Here is a 17,512-nt window from a genome sequence, read left to right on the forward strand (position 1 = left end):
TTAAAACTGTCCACGTGTTGTGACAGTACAGCTTGAGACAGATAATCTGTGAAAAGATGGAGCTCCTCCACTTTCTCCCAGTGCTACTATTGTGATCTGTAGAAATGTACCCAGTCAAAAACAAGCAATCAGAGGCAGGAGGTGGGTCTTAACGCTGTCAGTCAACCTTGTGTACTTGCTCCTAAACATGTTCAAGGTGGAGAAACAACTTAATGTTACAGGAAAACTGTGTATCCGCCGTCATAGGTGGCTATACTAACAACTCTTCAAAAGAGGGATGAAGTTGAATACGGGGTTGTGAATGTGAAATGCCTTTCAAAAGTTGGAAAGGCTTTTGTCAGGGGTAAAACTGTGACATCCTGAACCCCAAACGCCACCGGTCAGTATTTTATGCCACCTCTTCCATGAAAACACACCAACTAACTCATGAACATCCCTCCTGCCTCCGTGGTCCTCCGCCCACCTCCTCTGCATAAGAATGGGAGGGCAGGGATCAAGTCAGGCTCATGAGACTCCGCACTCTGAGACTCAGCGGCCAGAAGCAGAGAGGAGCGACTGGAGGAGCCGCTGGAGCTCGTTACATTGACGCGGCTCGAAAGGGAGGGCAACTTCTGTTGGAGATGAACGGAGTGTCGCCGCTGCTGGAACCGCAGCGTCCCTTTGATACGGGAATCTTTCTCGGTCCTGAGACTGGGAGCCGGGAAAGTCTGATTTGAGAAGGGGAAAGCTTTCGGAGAGCTCCTGCCTCAGTCTGAGGTTAGGTAAGTACAGGCTGGAACAGCAGTGACTGGAAAACACTAGGGAATTTTGCCTTATAAAGAAAAGTGTCTGCATTTTGACTTTATCTCGTTTTGTTAAAATCAGCTTCTGGGTTCTCTCCTTTTTAAACCACAAAGATTCCCTCGGGGCAATTTGCCCTGTCAAGATCAGGGTGAACTCTTTAACGAACACAAACAAACCAGAATTAGGAGCTAAAGAGATAAATCAGTGTTAAAAACTTTTCTCTCTCTAAAATAAGTTTTTGTGCAACAAGGGAATCCCCTCTGTAAACTGACAGGGAACGTATATATCAGTAGTTATCAAGTATTTAAAGATTTTCAAAAACATGTTTGTTTGACAAATATATTGCCCAAAAGTTTCACCTGAACTGAGTTAGAGGTCTTCTCTCATCATCGCTGTTTCATAAGATACAAAAATAAAAAATAGAAGTAGAAAGAAAATGACACAATGAGTTGCTCTTAATAAAACATAACTTCTTTAGAAAGAAAATAAATCATTGTCATTAATTTTATTATTCCAACAATTTTTTCCAATTCAGCTTTTTCTTTTTCCTTCACTTTTTTTTATATATGTCAAAAACAATGTAGACTGTGATAAAAACAATTGTTCTAATTAATCAGTGGAAAAATGTTTAATGTCACTGTTTGTCTTTGGTCGTGTGCCAACTCTTTGAGGTCGGAAGGCCTCCCTGCCATCACCCTCATCTCTAAAATCCCTGCATATATTCTCTAATCTTGGCAAAATTAGTAGACCAGGAATATAACTAAATCTGCCCAGAGGTATGAATCATTTTGAGCAAAACTGTACGCATAGACGTTTGGCAACAAATATTCATAAAAACAAGTTTCACATTCAGTGCAAAGTGTTACTAATGTAATCCTCATGATGTATCAGTGTTCCAGCCATTTATTTTCTTATTCGTGCCCAAATTGTTTTGGGCGTCTACAGAGAGACTAAAAAGCTCAAAGAGTCTAAATAAATCAATAAACTGTTTTGTTATTCCACGGTTGGTTTGGCTTCGCTCGTTTTGGGCGAGTTTCACAATCCTCGAGAAATTCCAGCCTTGCCTCAAAATATTCTACCTCTCCGTGACATTTTAACCAAACGCAGATTGGGATTCCTTCTCTGACATGCAATCGATTCCTCTGCCTTCCAGAACGTTCTGGCGAATCGCCACGCAACATTTTCTTCTTCTACTTTGCGTTTCCAGGAGGACCACAAAGGAGGGCATTAATTTGGAGCGTTTCCCGGACAAAAAGTCATTCCTAAAACGCCACAAAAATAAAAAAATTACAAAAATGACCACTCGCCTCTGCTTCCTCTTACTGGCCGCTCACGTGATGGTTGCGAGCGCGCAGCCGGAGCCAAAGAACCAAATGCCCCAGGCCCCGCTGTCCGTCACTCAGAGACTCGGGCTGGTCCAGAGGAAAGCCCAGGACCTGGCCAGGCCCAACATCACCATGCCGCGCCGCCGCCAGCCGCCCATGTGCACGGGGCCCACGGAAATCCGGGACACGTTCAAGTACATCAACACGGTGGTGTCCTGCCTGGTGTTTGTGGTCGGCATTATCGGCAACTCGACTCTCCTGAGGATCATCTACAAGAACAAGTGCATGCGGAACGGACCGAACATCCTCATCGGCAGCCTGGCGCTCGGAGACCTGCTGCACATCATCATCGGCATCCCCATCAACGTCTATAAGGTTAGAGGCGCCGCACGTCGTTGACCAAGCAGGTTTTAATGTTTCCATTATAAATGTGAAGCGAAGACTTTTCAATATTTTGAAAGCTGAAAATGTAAAAATGTTCAATGTTGAAAATTGTGTCGGAAAAAAACAACACAATTTTTTGAAAGTTACGGTACTTCCATTAGTTAAGAAATCCGGTTATTGATCACGTGACTCGAAAAAAGTGTTTCCAATGCAGTTTTGTGAAATACGCTCACTTCAACCACAAAAACATTTTATACAAAACCTTGAGTGTTTTTTTTTAATTGTCGTGTTTCCATTAATCAATTGTATTCTTCTTATTTACGCAATTATATGGTTAATGGAAACACAGCTACTCCATATCTGTGATAATGGCTACCCATGCGGCATTTTGGGGAAATTTGTCGTTGACATTTTTACAGAAGAGTTACGATTCCGGGACAGTTTCTGATTCATGGGCAACCACCCAGGGCGGGAGTACGGCAAGGGAGTACGGCATCAGCGCCACCCTTGCTGCTCCGCTCTCTCAACCAGGGGACCTAATGCAAAGCACCCATCCCATCCACTGGTTAACAGTCTCGTTGAAGAGTGGGGGCGCCGGAAGGGTGGTTCGCCCAGGGCACCAAACAGGCCAAAACCAGCTCTATATGGATTCGACACCACTGAATGACGGAGCAAATAGCTGCTTTTAAATGTGCATAAAACTTTGTCAATATTCCGCTAACATAAAAAACAAAACAACAAAAAGCAATTTCGTAATTGCGTTATTTTTTATCAAATTTGCACAATTGAAATTACACGTGAATAAGTTTATTCACACAAGTAATTAAAAAGACATGCAGCGCCATCATCCTCCTCCAACCACTTCCTGCCGTCTTCTTCTTCTTTTCCCCCAGCAGTAACATCCGGTAGTTGATCCTGTGATTCGAAAAAACCCACCTCATCCTTGAGCAAAAACTTTATCCCAAAAAAATTAAGCAAATTTATTTTTCTAATTACAATTTGCGCAATCATATGGTCAAAGAAACCACAGCTGCAGATAGATTAGCATCCTTCTGGACTTTAAACCCTCTAGCCACACCTATTCCTCCTTATGTCCACATAATGAAGCGCACACCAGTGAAAGTGGAGACGTAGTGCATGAAAAAGGTGTGTGTGTGCGTGTGTAGGTGTGTGTGTGTGTTCCTGAAATGTTATTACTCCTCTGGACTCTGAGCCTCTTCATATCCCCCCATGTCTCTCGGCATGTTATTGTGCGTCAGGCTCACTTTGCGAGAGCGAGGACCAGAGAGAGCCGGAGTGTCCGTATATTTGGGTAAGCGGGCAGGCGTGTTAAAACAACTGGTGGTTGCAGCTACATACCGGTGCGGAGACGTGGACCAGACAGGGTGGTACAGAGAGAGAGAGAGAGAGAGAGAACGAAAGAGAGAGACGTGGGGGTCACATATGATTTCAATTGATTTCCACTCACATTCCTGTCCCCCATCCAAGAAAAGCTTTAAAGACTTTGTGTTGTACATGATCCTCTGGGTGATTCTCAAACTCCAGGAGCTCTAACTTCTCATTCGGTTGGAAAGCTGACGGGTCAAAAGTGAGGCGTGCAGGGCCTCGCTGTGTGTTTCTTTCTTTTTCTTTTTTTTTAAGACAAGGCTGCGATGTTTTACCTGACAAAAACTGTGAGTTCAAGTTCGTGCGCTGCCCTGGAGAAGACAGGCTCTTTGCATCACTCCCTGCTTCGGCTTTCACTCGCTGACCTTCTGCCCGTGTTGCAATCTGTCTGCAGCTCCTGGCAGAGGACTGGCCGTTCGGGGTGACTCTGTGCAAGGTTGTGCCGTTTGTCCAGAAGGCGTCCGTGGGGATCACCGTGTTGAGTCTGTGCGCTTTGAGCATCGACAGGTACGCTTGCTCAAAACCCACACATCACGCAAACACACTCTTCCCTCTTGTCACTTTAGCTTCTTTTTCTCTCTATCTCTTTAATTTTTTACTTAAGCAGTTGGAAACTTCACATTACGAAATACAGAGCTGGGGATTGTTGGACTTTTTCGCATTTCGACGCATATTTGGACATTTCTCCGATTGACCCAACACAAAGTGTACAATGGCGAAATTGGTGATTTTTTTTTTTATTCAATGCTCTGTAGTCTGATACCTCTAAACAAAACTCCCAGCAAACAACTGCAGTTAGCAGATTTTAGCATCCTTCTGTGTGTAATTCAGTCTCAGTATCCAGACGTTGTAGGAAGGCCTGGAAGTTTCGTTAAGTCAAGTTTATTTGTATAACGCATGGTTACAGCCACTCCCGGGGAGGAGGGGCTTTGGAGAACCAAGCAACTTCACGAAGACCAAGGAACACGGCAGACATGAAGCCCAAAGCGGGGTTAATCCATCTGAAGGTGCACACACCTGCAGACCTACTGAGACACAGCCGTCTGCCTACACTTACAGGTCATGTGAGGAGAGAACCAGAACGTCTAGAGGAGCTTCAGAGACTCAAAGCAAACATGACCATTATGAATGAGTGGCAGAAGAGACTCAAATTGAGGATTTTAGCCTACGTACAAAATGTCTAGCGGCAAACTAACACACGATCATCCCCCGCAGTGAAACCTGTGGAGGCAGTGTTGTGTTGTATGGATGTTTGGTAAGCTGAACCTGCAGAGAGACTGGTGCAGCGGAATAGTTGAGATCACAGCATCGTCTATCGGAGTGGTCCGATAAAACTTTACATCTAACTCTAACTGAGAATGAGTCTTGTTGGAATTAGAGATGCATCAGACCCGAGATTAATATTTGTGTCGGCTCTGATATTGAAAAATGTTCGATCAGGTATTGGTAGCAATGTGCCCGATCCATAATATTCAGTCTAATTCTATGCTTTGTGCTCTGAGTGACGTCATGCTTTATTGAAATAAAAGAAGTTTTAGTCAGTTCAGCTGATTTTCTGTATCAGCCGATACAGAAAATCGTATTGGAAGTGAAAAAAGTGGATCGGTCCATTCCTGGCTGTATTGTATGACAAAAGTGGGAAAAAGTTGAAGGAGTGCAAATGCTTTCGCAAGGCGTTGTATTGGAAGTGAACTGCATGCCGTATCCAAACCAAACACTAAATCACATTGTGTTTTTTTTTTCCCTCCCCAAAAAAGGATCCAACCATTTATTTGCCTAAATCTGACTTGTTTAAGGATCGCATGCCGCTTCGGTTTTCCAGGTATCGTGCCGTGGTCTCCTGGAGCCGCATCAAAGGCATCGGCGTTCCGAAGTGGATGGCCATCGAGATCGCCCTCATCTGGATCTTATCCGTCATCCTGGCCGTTCCAGAGGCTATAGCCTTCGACATGATCACCATGGACTACAAAGGGGAGCAGCTGAGGATCTGTCTGCTGCACCCCATGCAGAAGACGGACTTCATGAGGGTGAGTGGAGACACGCCGACCCTGAGAGGCCTTTTTCTTCTTCCTTCTTCTTCTTTCTGTCTGAAATGAGAAACGGTGCGTGTTGACTCAGCCGCGCACGCTGCAAAAACGCAAATGTGCGAGGGGGCAGATCTGCATGCTGTGTGCAAATACGAAAGCTTTCTTAGCAAAGCGGCACACTTAGAGTCACAGCGTGACGCCTGGACGAGGGAGGCTGGAAAGAGTTCATGGATGATGAAATAATATACATCACAGATGGGGGAATGCTTGCTTTTACTTTGCATGACATTCCTCTTGCTAAAATTGACAACTGGACCTCCCCGTATTGCAACTGATAAATCAGCATTTGGTAAAAGGACGTCCTGCACGATGCCAAACCCACCCCTCAGTTTCCCCCTCCACTCCGGTGAAGGTTCAGGCGGCGGCTACGCTGCAGTAAATCAGCTTCTTACATGCTTTATCTCCAGCTCAGAGCGCTCCCACACAGATGTTGGAACGTAATCCAATGCGCGGTCCCTTTGTTCTCTTTTTTTTGTGCAGTTTTATAAATCAGCAAAGGACTGGTGGCTATTCAGCGCGTATTTCTGCTTGCCGTTGGCCTGCACGGCCATCTTCTACACCCTGATGACCTGCGAGATGCTGAGGAAGAAGAACGGGGTGCAGATCGCCCTTAGCGACCACATCAAACAGGTCAGAGGACACGGGGTGAAAATGAACAGCAACATTTTGGTTTACTTAGCCTTTCATAGAGAGACAAAAATGCGGGTGTCATATTTTCACAGTGTTATTCATGCATTTATAAATATATTACTCAAGCTAAATATTTAGTTTACAAACTAAACATTTAGATCTCAAATTAAATATTTAGTCAGGGAGATAAATTATTTATTTTGCAAATTAATATTTGGTTCCAAACTAAATGTTTAAGTCAGAACTGAATATTTAGTTTTCAAACTAAAGGTTTGGTTTGAAGTTTCAAACTAAATATTTGAAACTGAACATTTAGTTTGAAAACCCAGCTTTTATTTTGCTATAAATTTAGTGACAAACAAATTTGCATACTAGCTAAATATTTAGCTTGGACCTAAACATTTAGTTGCAAGCTAAATATTTAGTTAGCAACCTAAATGGTTAGTTGGCAAGTTCAATATTTAGTTTTAAAATTAAATACTTTGTTAGATAAATAAATCTAATAAAGTTAGCAAAATAAATATTTAGTTTGAAAGCTAAATATTTAGCTCACACCCAAACTGAAGAACCTTAAACACTGAATTGGGAACAAAGTATTTAGTCTTCAAACTAAATATTTATCTTCCTAACTAAATATTCAGTTTGTGAATATTTTTTTTTATTTGGAACTCTGATATTTATAAATGAAAATATAACTTTGAAAAATGAACTCACATTTTATTCTCTGTGATTGACTAAATAAACTTAAATTTGCCATAATTTTTTTTTTATTTTACTTTGTAACTTTACAAACGGCACATCAGGTACCTACAGTCATGCTTTCAAATTCAGTTGGTGTCGATAACGAAGCGACAAAACTAAACCTTCAGTACTAAATGTAAACAACGCCTTAAAAAGCTACAGAATAACTGTTTTTGTTTTGTTTTGTTTTTTTGTAATCAACTTGATCTGAAATAACGACAAATTTAGGGGAGAGCAGCATGTGTTTCTGTGATGTATAACCCCACAGAGGCACAGTCATGTCCAGGCCAAGTCATGATGGATGTGTGTGTGGTTGTGTGTTTTTGTAATCAGCGGAGGGAGGTGGCCAAGACGGTGTTCTGTCTGGTTCTGGTCTTCGCTCTCTGCTGGCTTCCTCTCCACCTCAGCCGCATCCTGAAGCTCACCATCTACGACGAGAAGGACCCCAACCGCTGTGAGCTGCTCAGGTGCGGAGCTGGGAAAACACACGCGCCATTTACTCAGGCCACAGCTTGCCAAAGAAAATACTATGAAACACTGAGGCACGGCTCTGTTCTTTTTAACAGTTTCTTTTTGGTGCTGGACTACATCGGCATCAACATGGCTTCTGTCAACTCCTGCATTAACCCCATTGCCCTGTACATGGTCAGCAAGCGCTTCAAGAACTGCTTCAGGGTAAGACCAAACTCTGTCATGCAAAATTCACATTTTACACTTTTCTGTGCATCCTTTTTGAGTTCTACTGCTTCCTAAAAAAAACCCCCAAAAAACAGCCCAAGCGCTTAAGAAAAACCCACCCAGTTGTATTTTGGCAGTAAGTTAATGTTTTTTGGTGTCTGGAGAATGACGCAATTCAAAAACCTGTGGAAACCTCCAGATGCTCCTGCACAGAAACTCATATTTTATCCAGAGAGACATGGGAGCATCAGTGAATTGCAAAATCTGCGCTCTGAAACCTAAAGTCACAAATCAGCAGGCACTGCCTGTCGCCTAGCAACCCCGGCAAATGCCAGCCCATCACCTGGCAACCCAAACCGAGTTCCAGCACAACTGGTCAACTAGTTTTTCCCACTGTACAATGGCTGCTGGAAAATTCAAGTGTTTTTGTTGTCGGCTTACTATTCAGAAACAAGTTGCTGCGTTCTTGTTGGTTGTGCATGAGGCTCCACTTCTACTTTTCAAAGGAGCTCAAAATAGACAGAACTGACCGGTCTAAACATTATCCAAGAATGAATTTGTACAAAAAAAAATGTTAATGAACTTGTTCTGTATCATCAACAGACCTGTTCTAAGTTGTTTAAGGAAATATAATCTCCACCTTTAACAGACAAGCATATACATTTTCATCCTGTCAATTTGATTCGAGTCAATCTGGTTTATTTGCATAGCTCTAATTCACCACTTGTCATCTCAAGACACTTTACAGAAAAGTAAATCCAATCATGCACCCATTCCAACTGATCCTTGTTATGAAACAATGCAGCTGAGCTTAGTTTATTACTTAAATTGGTAAAAAAAAATAAAAGGTTTCCCTCTCTAAGGACGCATAGCAGATTTAGCTTTCGGGTTGAGTTCAGTTACTGTACTTTGTGTTCTTCTGTCATGTTAAAGTTTGTGGTTTTAACATGACAAAATGTGAACAAGTCAAAGGGCTGTTTGATGCAAGGTAAAATGCATGTTTGGAAAAAACATAACGTGCATGAAATAGCTGAAAATGTGACATTCTTTTCCTTTAAATTCACCCCCTTTCTCCCGTTCCAGTCCTGTCTGTGCTGCTGGTGCCTACCTGCCGAAATGCTGATGGACGAGAAGCAGTCATGTATGAAGCTCAAAGTCACAGAGCGATCCTCCGAGCACAGCCACTTCCGCATCACCAACTAGTCCAGCACCGCCTGAGGAGCGAGGAGGGTGCAGCTAGAGGTGGGGGGACGAGGACCCAAAAACAAAAAGACGAGAAAGCAAGAAAAACAAATTTGACGTATGGCCGAGTGAACGAGGCCAAATTCTTTTCTCCTGGAAGATGTCATACGAGCGCTCCAGATGCGTCGGCACAGAAACTCACTCTTTATCCAGAGAGAGATGGGAGCGGAGCGTCAGCAAACTCCAGCAAACCCCAGCCCGGGTTTTGTGCTTCTTTTTTTTTTTTTTTAAAGCTGGAGCCACATAAATATGAGCCAATGTTGGAAAGAAGAAGAAAAAAAGAAAAATGGTAAAATTGAAGAGTGTTGCTCTGAAAAGGGTTAAAGGTCATTTTGCTGCGACAGCAAATCAAACCCGCAGTCTGGAAAGAGACTGACTCATTGAATCTCATCGTATGGACGGTTGCACGTTTGTTGCAGACGATCATGAATGCGGTTCTACGGTGGCTCTGAGGCTTCTGTTGTTCATGTGATGTATATCCAGTTAAGTGAATATATGTTTTAATCATCTTGCATGCTTTGCATACTTACTGCAAGGGGTGTTTCGAGATTGCAGCACGAGCTCTTGCAATATCGAAATGCCATCTGGTTGCTGTTTGTCTCTGATTATGTCTGTTGAAGTAAGAGTATGCTGTTCTTCTGAGGACTTTTAACCTGACGCTTTGTTTCTCTTATTCTTTGAGTCTCTTATTTTGAAGTAAGTAAGGAAGTAGTTGAGTTCTGTTGACAGAGTCAACTAATAAATACCGCTCGTCAGCCTGACTGGCAACATTCGGTTACATTGAGTTTGTGATGTGAAAAGTGTTTCAGATGCAATTTTGTGAAATTCACAAATTTTGTTTACTGAAAAACCACCTCGTCTTAGGACAAAAATCTTTTACCAAAAATGTGCCTTTAAAAAAAAAAAAATTGGTGCGTTTTCATTCAGCAAATTTATTTTTGTAATTCCAATTTGCACTCTTCGGTGTAGAGGCCGTTAAAGAGTAACATTTTCTCAAACATAGGTATTTTCAGTATCAGCAGATATGTTTCCATTACAAATATGTGCAAAACTTTGTCAATATTCAGCTAATGTCGAAAAAAGACAATTTCGCAATTGTGACATTTTAATTTAATAAGAAACACAATCAAAATCATACATGAATAAATTTGTTCACACAAGAAGTCATTAAAAAACATGCTGCGTCACGATCCTCCAGCTACTTCCTGTCGTCGTCGTCTTCGTGGTTTTCACCAATCGTAAAGTCCGATTGTTGATCATGTGACTTGTGTGACGAAAGAAAATGTTGCCATTGCAGTTTTGCAAAATAACACAATGTTGATACGGCCACAAAAAAGGAGAGAAAAGTAAACACCTCATCCTGGTGGCAAAACTTTGTATTAAAAAATTTGTTGTTTTTTTTAATTGCCTTGTTTTCTTTTTCAATACATCAAATTACACAATTATTTAAAAAATTGAAACGCAGCTAGTAAGGAGAAAAAAATGAACATTTTCCATATGTCTAGACAGAGCTGTAGTTCATTCAGGCAGTGAGAGAGAGCAAGTATTCTAGCAAACACCAGGAAGGCCGGACACACTGCAGAAAACTTGCTCTGTTTTAATCGTTGAGGTTTCAGGGTGTTCTTGTCATGTTTTGTAAACCTGAGAGTTAATGTAACAATCACACGCAATACCTAGGAAAGCAGTAAAACCTTATTTTACAGGAACTCTTTGATGCACACAGTGTGACATCAGCACTGCCTTTATTACAAACCTCTCAAAGCAGGATAGACAGATTCAATTGTGTTTAAATTTTATTTTAAAACTCTTTCTTACATATCTAAATCAAACATGCTTTTATCGGTTGAACCTGAAGTGGATATTTCTACCCTGAACAGAGATTCTTTGACAGATTCATGAAACCTTTGCGGTATTGTTTTTGGCTTCAGTTTCCACCAAGCTTTGACATTGTGGATTATGTGTAAACAAATCAAAACTCGACTGAGTTATTTCACAAACGTTTCCAGATTCCTTGTTGCCGAAACTCCCCAAAGATTGAACGGATCGCTGGACTCCAGATGTGGACAATTACAGCGAAAGCGTCAACGCTTCAGAATCAAATGGGTCGGAGAAGGATCGCTGAGCACCACGAATCTGGAACTCGCGCGGGCTGTTTTGTACTAAATATTACGCACATCTATAATTACACGCATCTAGCACCGCCGAGATCTCTTCCCTTTTATTCTGTGTATTAATCAAAAACTGGGCTTTCTTAGTTTACCCAAGAATATGAAAAAAAAATACATTCACGTATACATTGTTGGAGCTAGCTTGTAGCTTTATGATGCCACAAAAGATTTGTTCTTTGTTCTTTTCTTGCTCAATTTTTCTATACTGAAAGTATTGCTTGTTTTGACGACGGTCACGTTGGGTTGCATGTTGTGCCACGGTTGAAGGATTTTCTGTCACTTTAATTTTTTTATCCACTTATTCTAATTTTTGACCAAATGAGTTGTTTACAAATGGAACCAGCTGATCAGCATCTCCAAAGCTGACATGTGACTCAGACTACAACCAAAAATGCAAAAACCTAAGGTCTTTTTCAGAATAAAGTCATTTTCAAATGGAAAGAAAAAAAAAAATCTTGTATCGTTTGCCACATCAGTGCTTTAAACCTGTATTTTCTCACTGATTCCTAAACTACTGAAGTCATGTTGTTATGTACAGTGGTCGGGCTGTTCGTATGACTTTAATTAATGGCTGGCCTCACTTTTTCTATAGTCCTGTCTGACTAATTACCTTCACTGGTATGCAGTGACGTACATATTTCCTTCCAACGCACAAAATAATAATAACAATAATAATAATAATAATAATAAAAAAGACACTGTTATGAAAAAGAGACCCTGTGAATTTCTTTCATTTTATTTAATCAATACTGTATGTGATGAGATGGATGGTAATTATTGCTTACAGCATTTTGTACATTTGTCTGTCTTTGACTGTGTTCTTTGTGGATGCTGGTGTGTGTGTGTGTGTTATAAGGTTTTGTGCTTGTTGGCTTGACTAAAATGTGACAGCAGGCAGCATCATGTGATGATGGACGCCAGCACAGAAGATTACTGTGATCTTTCAATTTTTTTTTTACCCAACTCTTCTACATGCACACACACACACGTTTGTGTGGCTATCTTTGAGGGGACTTTTCACTGATTTCCATTCATTTCTACAGCCTAAACCTTACCCTTATCCAAACCCTAATCATTACATACCTAACCCTAACCGAAACTCAATCCACACCTTAGTCCTAAATCTGACCCCTGACCCAAAACGGTGTTTCCCCTTGTGGGGACCAGACTTCAGTTTCCACAAGGAGCAGGGGTACCCACAACGTCGTATGTGTCAGGAAAATGGTCCTCACAAGGTATTACAAACAAACGCACGCGTACACACACACAGACACACACACCCACACACACTCGCAAAAACAGTGAATTCTGACCTGGAATCACTGGTTGGCTCCGAGCTAACCAGTGTCACGGATGTCACATTAGCTGTCATAGAAGCTCTTTGTCCGCTGATCTCTCCCCACCCCTCATCTTATTCCTTCACTCTATCTTCTTTTTTTTCTCCTTCATTTGTGTCTGTTTTCTTTCTCTTTGCATTCCTGCCTCAGCCCCTCTTCCTGTAACCTCTCTCTCTCTTTCTCTCTCTCTCTCTTTCTGCTGCTGCTGCTCTTCCAACATGCCTTCAATCACCGAGCTGTGGTTCCATGTTAAATCAGACCCAACGGTGCTCTGAGCAGGTCTAATTGAACAGAATCGCATTCAGAACATTCATCTCTGAAATGTTTTTGGCTCCCAGCAGAGGCTGAAATAATATATCTGGCTCCGGTTCCTGTTGGCTCTCAAAAGATTTGATAGATCGTCTGCGAGAAAACAAAAAGGGAGCAGCGTGTGAAGTGAAAGTCGTCCAGGAGTACGTCTGCTTAGTGGCCTTTGAATTGGTTTTCAGCGGGCTCCAGGGCCGATTGGTAATTGGATTTTTTTTTTTATCAACCTAACTAAAGTAGAAAACAGTTTTTTTAAATACATTTTTATATAATTTTACCGACTAAATCCATTTAATTCAGGTTAATTTCTGTTCTGTGAAGGTCTAAGAGGTTTTTAAGACACCAGCGAACAAAACGAACGAGGAACACACCAAACAAAAGATCTAATATCCAGATTTATGAAAGCCATGTTCCCATGGTCTTATCTATCTGATTTTCTTTTTCCTGTGCCACAAGTTTCAGAACTTTTAGCCTGAAAGCGACACAATCTTCTATGCACCGGAGCCATTCCCACTTAGAAACGCGGTGTTGGCAGGGTCATGCTGCGGGAATCTTTTTCTACGGCAGAGATAGGGAAGCTGGTGAGAGTTTACAGACACCTGTAGATGAATGGAGGTAGTTTGTCACATGGTTGGCAAACAAGACAGGCCCACAGCATGACACTACCACTACCGTGCTGGACACTTCACCCAATGTTCTGAGGTTTAAAAAGCTCAACTTTGGCTCAAAGTGAAAATAGGTACATTTTTGTCACGTCTGACAAAGAAAAAAGCAATTCTGGAGGGCATTTGGTTTTAATTTACTATCAGCATTTTACCAATTAGGTTAAGTAAGCCTGAGCTGAAGAAGAAGAAAAAAAAACACTTTTCTTGGGAAAAGTGATGATTTGCTCTCGGAGGCATCAGAACATGTTCAGTTTATCGTGAAGAACTTCAGTAAAAACATACATATTAGTGATTCTCATCTTTGTTTGCCAATAACAACATCCCTCATGGGCAGATGTATGAAGACAATGTTTGTTAAAACTAAACAAAACTTCAGGAGGAGCGGTGTCGAAGCGGTTCCGTTCCCTTTGAGCATTTTTGACAAAACCCTCAGTTGTTTACTCGACACTAAACGCCAAGGAAAACCTCTGAGGATTACTCAAAACGTGACATTTGAGGTCTGTTGCCGTGGCTCCGGCGGTTTGAAGGGCCCTCGGCACAGAGAAATGGGCCATCAGAGAACACCAGGGCTTTCCAAATCAGCCCATCGCAGTTTTTCAAACCAAACCTTTCTGTGGGTACTCCGTGTACTGGAGAGCGGCCAAAAACGAACTTTTATCCTCTGTTAGCATCGCAAATTAGAAGACTCGAGTAACAACAAGCAAAATCGTGTTAAACAAAGGAAAATAATGGGACGGCTCTCATGCATGCCCATGTAAACTAACCAATATTTGCAATGGTTTTTTCAAGATTGCCACTCTGTGTTTATGATTTTTTCCCCCCTAAGTTTTTTATTATAATTGCAGATTTAATTTGATTTGATTATTTTTCTTTTTTTTCTGCTGTTTGAACTTTCAATCAGATCACAAGATTCTTATTCCAGCACCGTTTTCAAATTTAAATTTAAAAAATGCTTCACTGAAGTTTCTGTGAGGACTCCTTCTCACACTCAGACGTCTGCTTGTATGAAAGTCAACTTACTGTGGATGTTAAATGATTTGTTTTTTCTTTTTTTAATGGAAAATTTAACACAGGATGTTCTGAAAATACATTGACTAATTTTTTAAAACTTGCATTTTCTCCCTTTTTAGAGCATTTGAAAGAGCGCTGTAAATCTATTGGGCTTCTCCTTGCTACTCAGACACCAATACTGAGTTTTAAACATTAAATACATTTTTAAAAAATATAGAAAACTTGCATTTGGTCCAGTAATTTAAATTAATTCTGGATTTTCACTAATCCGAACAGGAGCCAAACCAACTAAAATCCTTTGTAACAAATTACTGCATTCCTTATAGCTTTCTTATTTATGCAGCAGCCCCATGATGCTGCCACCACCATGTTGATTGCTACACAGTTCATCTGGGCACGTGCAAATTTCAGTCAAGTTTGAAAGTGTTGATTTTGGAGCAAGGGGATGGGGTACCCTCTCCATCTCGGCTATGATGGGCTGAAATGTAGCAACATCTCCATGTGTTTTTGTGTTTTTCTTTCCAGATTTACGTCGATTAAAAACATTTAATACAGCGGGGATGGGGTGGGGGGTTTAGAGGAGCCGAGTGACTCATAACTGCTAGAAAAAGAGCAGTAAATTTGGGATGAAAGGCGGACTGCCACGCTCTGACTCTGAGGGGATTTTTTGCTCAAAGGACGTCAAAAGAACCATTGTAAACATGTCAATGAGGGGAACTTCACAGCAAAGGGGCAACATCTTACCAAATAGTTTGGCTCTAATTTCTAGTGCAAACACATTTAGTACACTTGGAATAAAACAAAACTAGCTTATAATGTTTTGGGAAGATGTGGAAGCTTCCTTTATATTGATGAAAAGTGCTAGTTCCACTGGCAGATTATTTGATGTTTCACACGAAGAAAATGTCTTTTATTTGTCGATTAAATGTCGATTTTTTTTATTTATATCGATATTCAGGAACTATTTACTGAATACAAGCTAGACCGAAAATACTGGATAAGGTTTTGTGTTTTTGCAGTGTATGCAAATAATATCCTCCAAACTTATCAATAAAATAACACATTTGGGTTGAGACTGTGGACCTCCAGCTTCCTCCAAATGCCTCAGCAGAAGAAGAAATATGTTACTGGAAAAAAAAAACAAACACCAGATGCAGGAATAATTCTGCATCCAACACAAACATACCTGAGGTAAACAGTTTGTCATCTCCTGTCCTCTGACAGGAGATGAGGTTTAAGGTTCCAACCTGAACTTCAAAGTTCAGGTTGGACGTTTAGCCAATCTGACTTCCCCCCCCACCCCAAAACTTTCCTCTCAATATAATATTTTGCATTTTTTTGTGTGCTTAGCAGCAGGCTGTGCCAGCATTAAAAATAAAACGTGAACATGATGGCAGCTGCTTTCCAAAAGTTCAAAAGGTGACAGCACAGCAATTTAAACACTTCTAATAGTTTAAAGGCAACATTCACAAATTTTCTTTATATCACATTTTAAGTAAAATCTACATCTGATAAGCCTGTAATAATTTAAAGTGCAGGCGGGAGCGCTTGATGTTTTCTGATTCCATCAGAGTTTTTAGCATATCTGTAGTGGATTGATAACAGAAGGAGGCGAGTTTTCGGTCCGTGCCACGGCATCTGCTAGCATTTGAAAAGAACAAAGGAAAATATGCTTCTTTTTTTAATAGAGTGAACGTGTGTGTTGCTTTGTGTTAGAGGGAAATAACGTCAAGGAAAGAACACACCGGTGATTTTCACACTTCAAGGAATGCCTGATAAACGACACACGCGCGCACGCACACACACACCCACACACACACACACACACACAAATGGAGCTCATCCCTCCACAGATACACGAATGTCGCACTTTTTCAGCTCGTGCATCGAAAACACACCCTCTCGCGCGTGTGCGTGTGCTTTAGCAGCTGCAGAAGGTGAGCAGACGCGGCAAGCAGGAGGAATTCATCAGCTTGACGAAGCGTCGACTCTGGAGTATTTCTCCCATCTATCTCCTCCCTCAGATCTCCTCTCCATCAGGGGGACGGTGAATTTTGCGTCTCCGTCCCTTCCTGTTAGCGCACGTGGCCTTTTACTGCTTGTCTGAACGATAAGACGACAACCCCGTCAGGGCAGGACGACAAGATAAAGAGTCACTTCGAGGCCAGGAGCGCACATATGGAGAGCATGTGTGTTTGAAAGAAAATCCCACAAGGCAAGTGTGACAGTCCTCCTTGAAAACTTCAACCACTTTTGTCTCGAAAGACGTCAGAAAAATGTTAACATTTAGCACGAAAATAGCCGAACCCCCCAATTAGAGTGTCTTGAAAAGGATTTTGAAGACCTTTTTTTTTTTTACCACTTTAAAGCTGCAGTATGTAATTTTATTTAAAAAAACAAAACAAAAAAACATTTAGCATATTTGTTCAAACTGTCACCATGTCACCACAGTGTGGTATGAGGCAGATAATCTGTGAAACAAATTGAGTTCCTTTGCCTGCTAGAAACAACCAGTCAGAACCCGGAGGTGCTTCTTAGCGCTGTCAATCACTATCAACCCCAACCCTACCTCTCTTTCTCTTTCTTTCTGCTACCGCAACAGCTTTCCCCCTTCAGTAGACGCTGTTGTGAATGTTCAGGCTAGTTAGCATAGCCACCAGTGATGGCGGATAAACGGTTTTCCTGTACTGATAAGTTGTTTCTCTGTCATTAGCACATTTAGCAGCGCGTACCCAAGGATCAGTGACAGCTAAGAAAGCATATGTGTGC

The 17,512-nt window shown here is 41.4% G+C and overlaps 1 protein-coding gene across 1 annotated transcript; it reads left to right on the top strand.

Moving 5' to 3' along the window:
• Nucleotides 1-497: 497 nt before the first annotated feature.
• Nucleotides 498-10,660, top strand: ednrba (endothelin receptor Ba). Its single transcript, XM_008433091.3, has 8 exons — nt 498-761; nt 1,991-2,483; nt 4,273-4,385; nt 5,701-5,905; nt 6,446-6,595; nt 7,670-7,803; nt 7,903-8,011; nt 9,098-10,660. Exons 2-8 carry the CDS (start codon nt 2,079-2,081, stop codon nt 9,215-9,217), a joined length of 1,236 nt encoding a protein of 411 aa, XP_008431313.1. The 5' UTR covers nt 498-761; nt 1,991-2,078; the 3' UTR covers nt 9,218-10,660.
• Nucleotides 10,661-17,512: the final 6,852 nt, after the last annotated feature.

This window comes from Poecilia reticulata, chromosome 17, assembly GCF_904066995.2.
Source record: "Poecilia reticulata chromosome 17, P_reticulata-male-v2, whole genome shotgun sequence".
Classification (NCBI taxonomy): Eukaryota; Metazoa; Chordata; class Actinopteri; order Cyprinodontiformes; family Poeciliidae; genus Poecilia; species Poecilia reticulata.

Excerpts from the sequence above, each read along its gene's own strand:
- ednrba (XM_008433091.3), top strand. The coding sequence starts at position 2,079 with ATGACCACTCGCCTCTGCTTCCTCTTACTGGCCGCTCACGTGATGGTT. Across the intron at positions 5,906-6,445 it reads AGAAGACGGACTTCATGAGG|TTTTATAAATCAGCAAAGGA; the intron begins GTGAGTGGAGAC and ends TTTTTTGTGCAG. Across the intron at positions 6,596-7,669 it reads TTAGCGACCACATCAAACAG|CGGAGGGAGGTGGCCAAGAC; the intron begins GTCAGAGGACAC and ends TTTTGTAATCAG.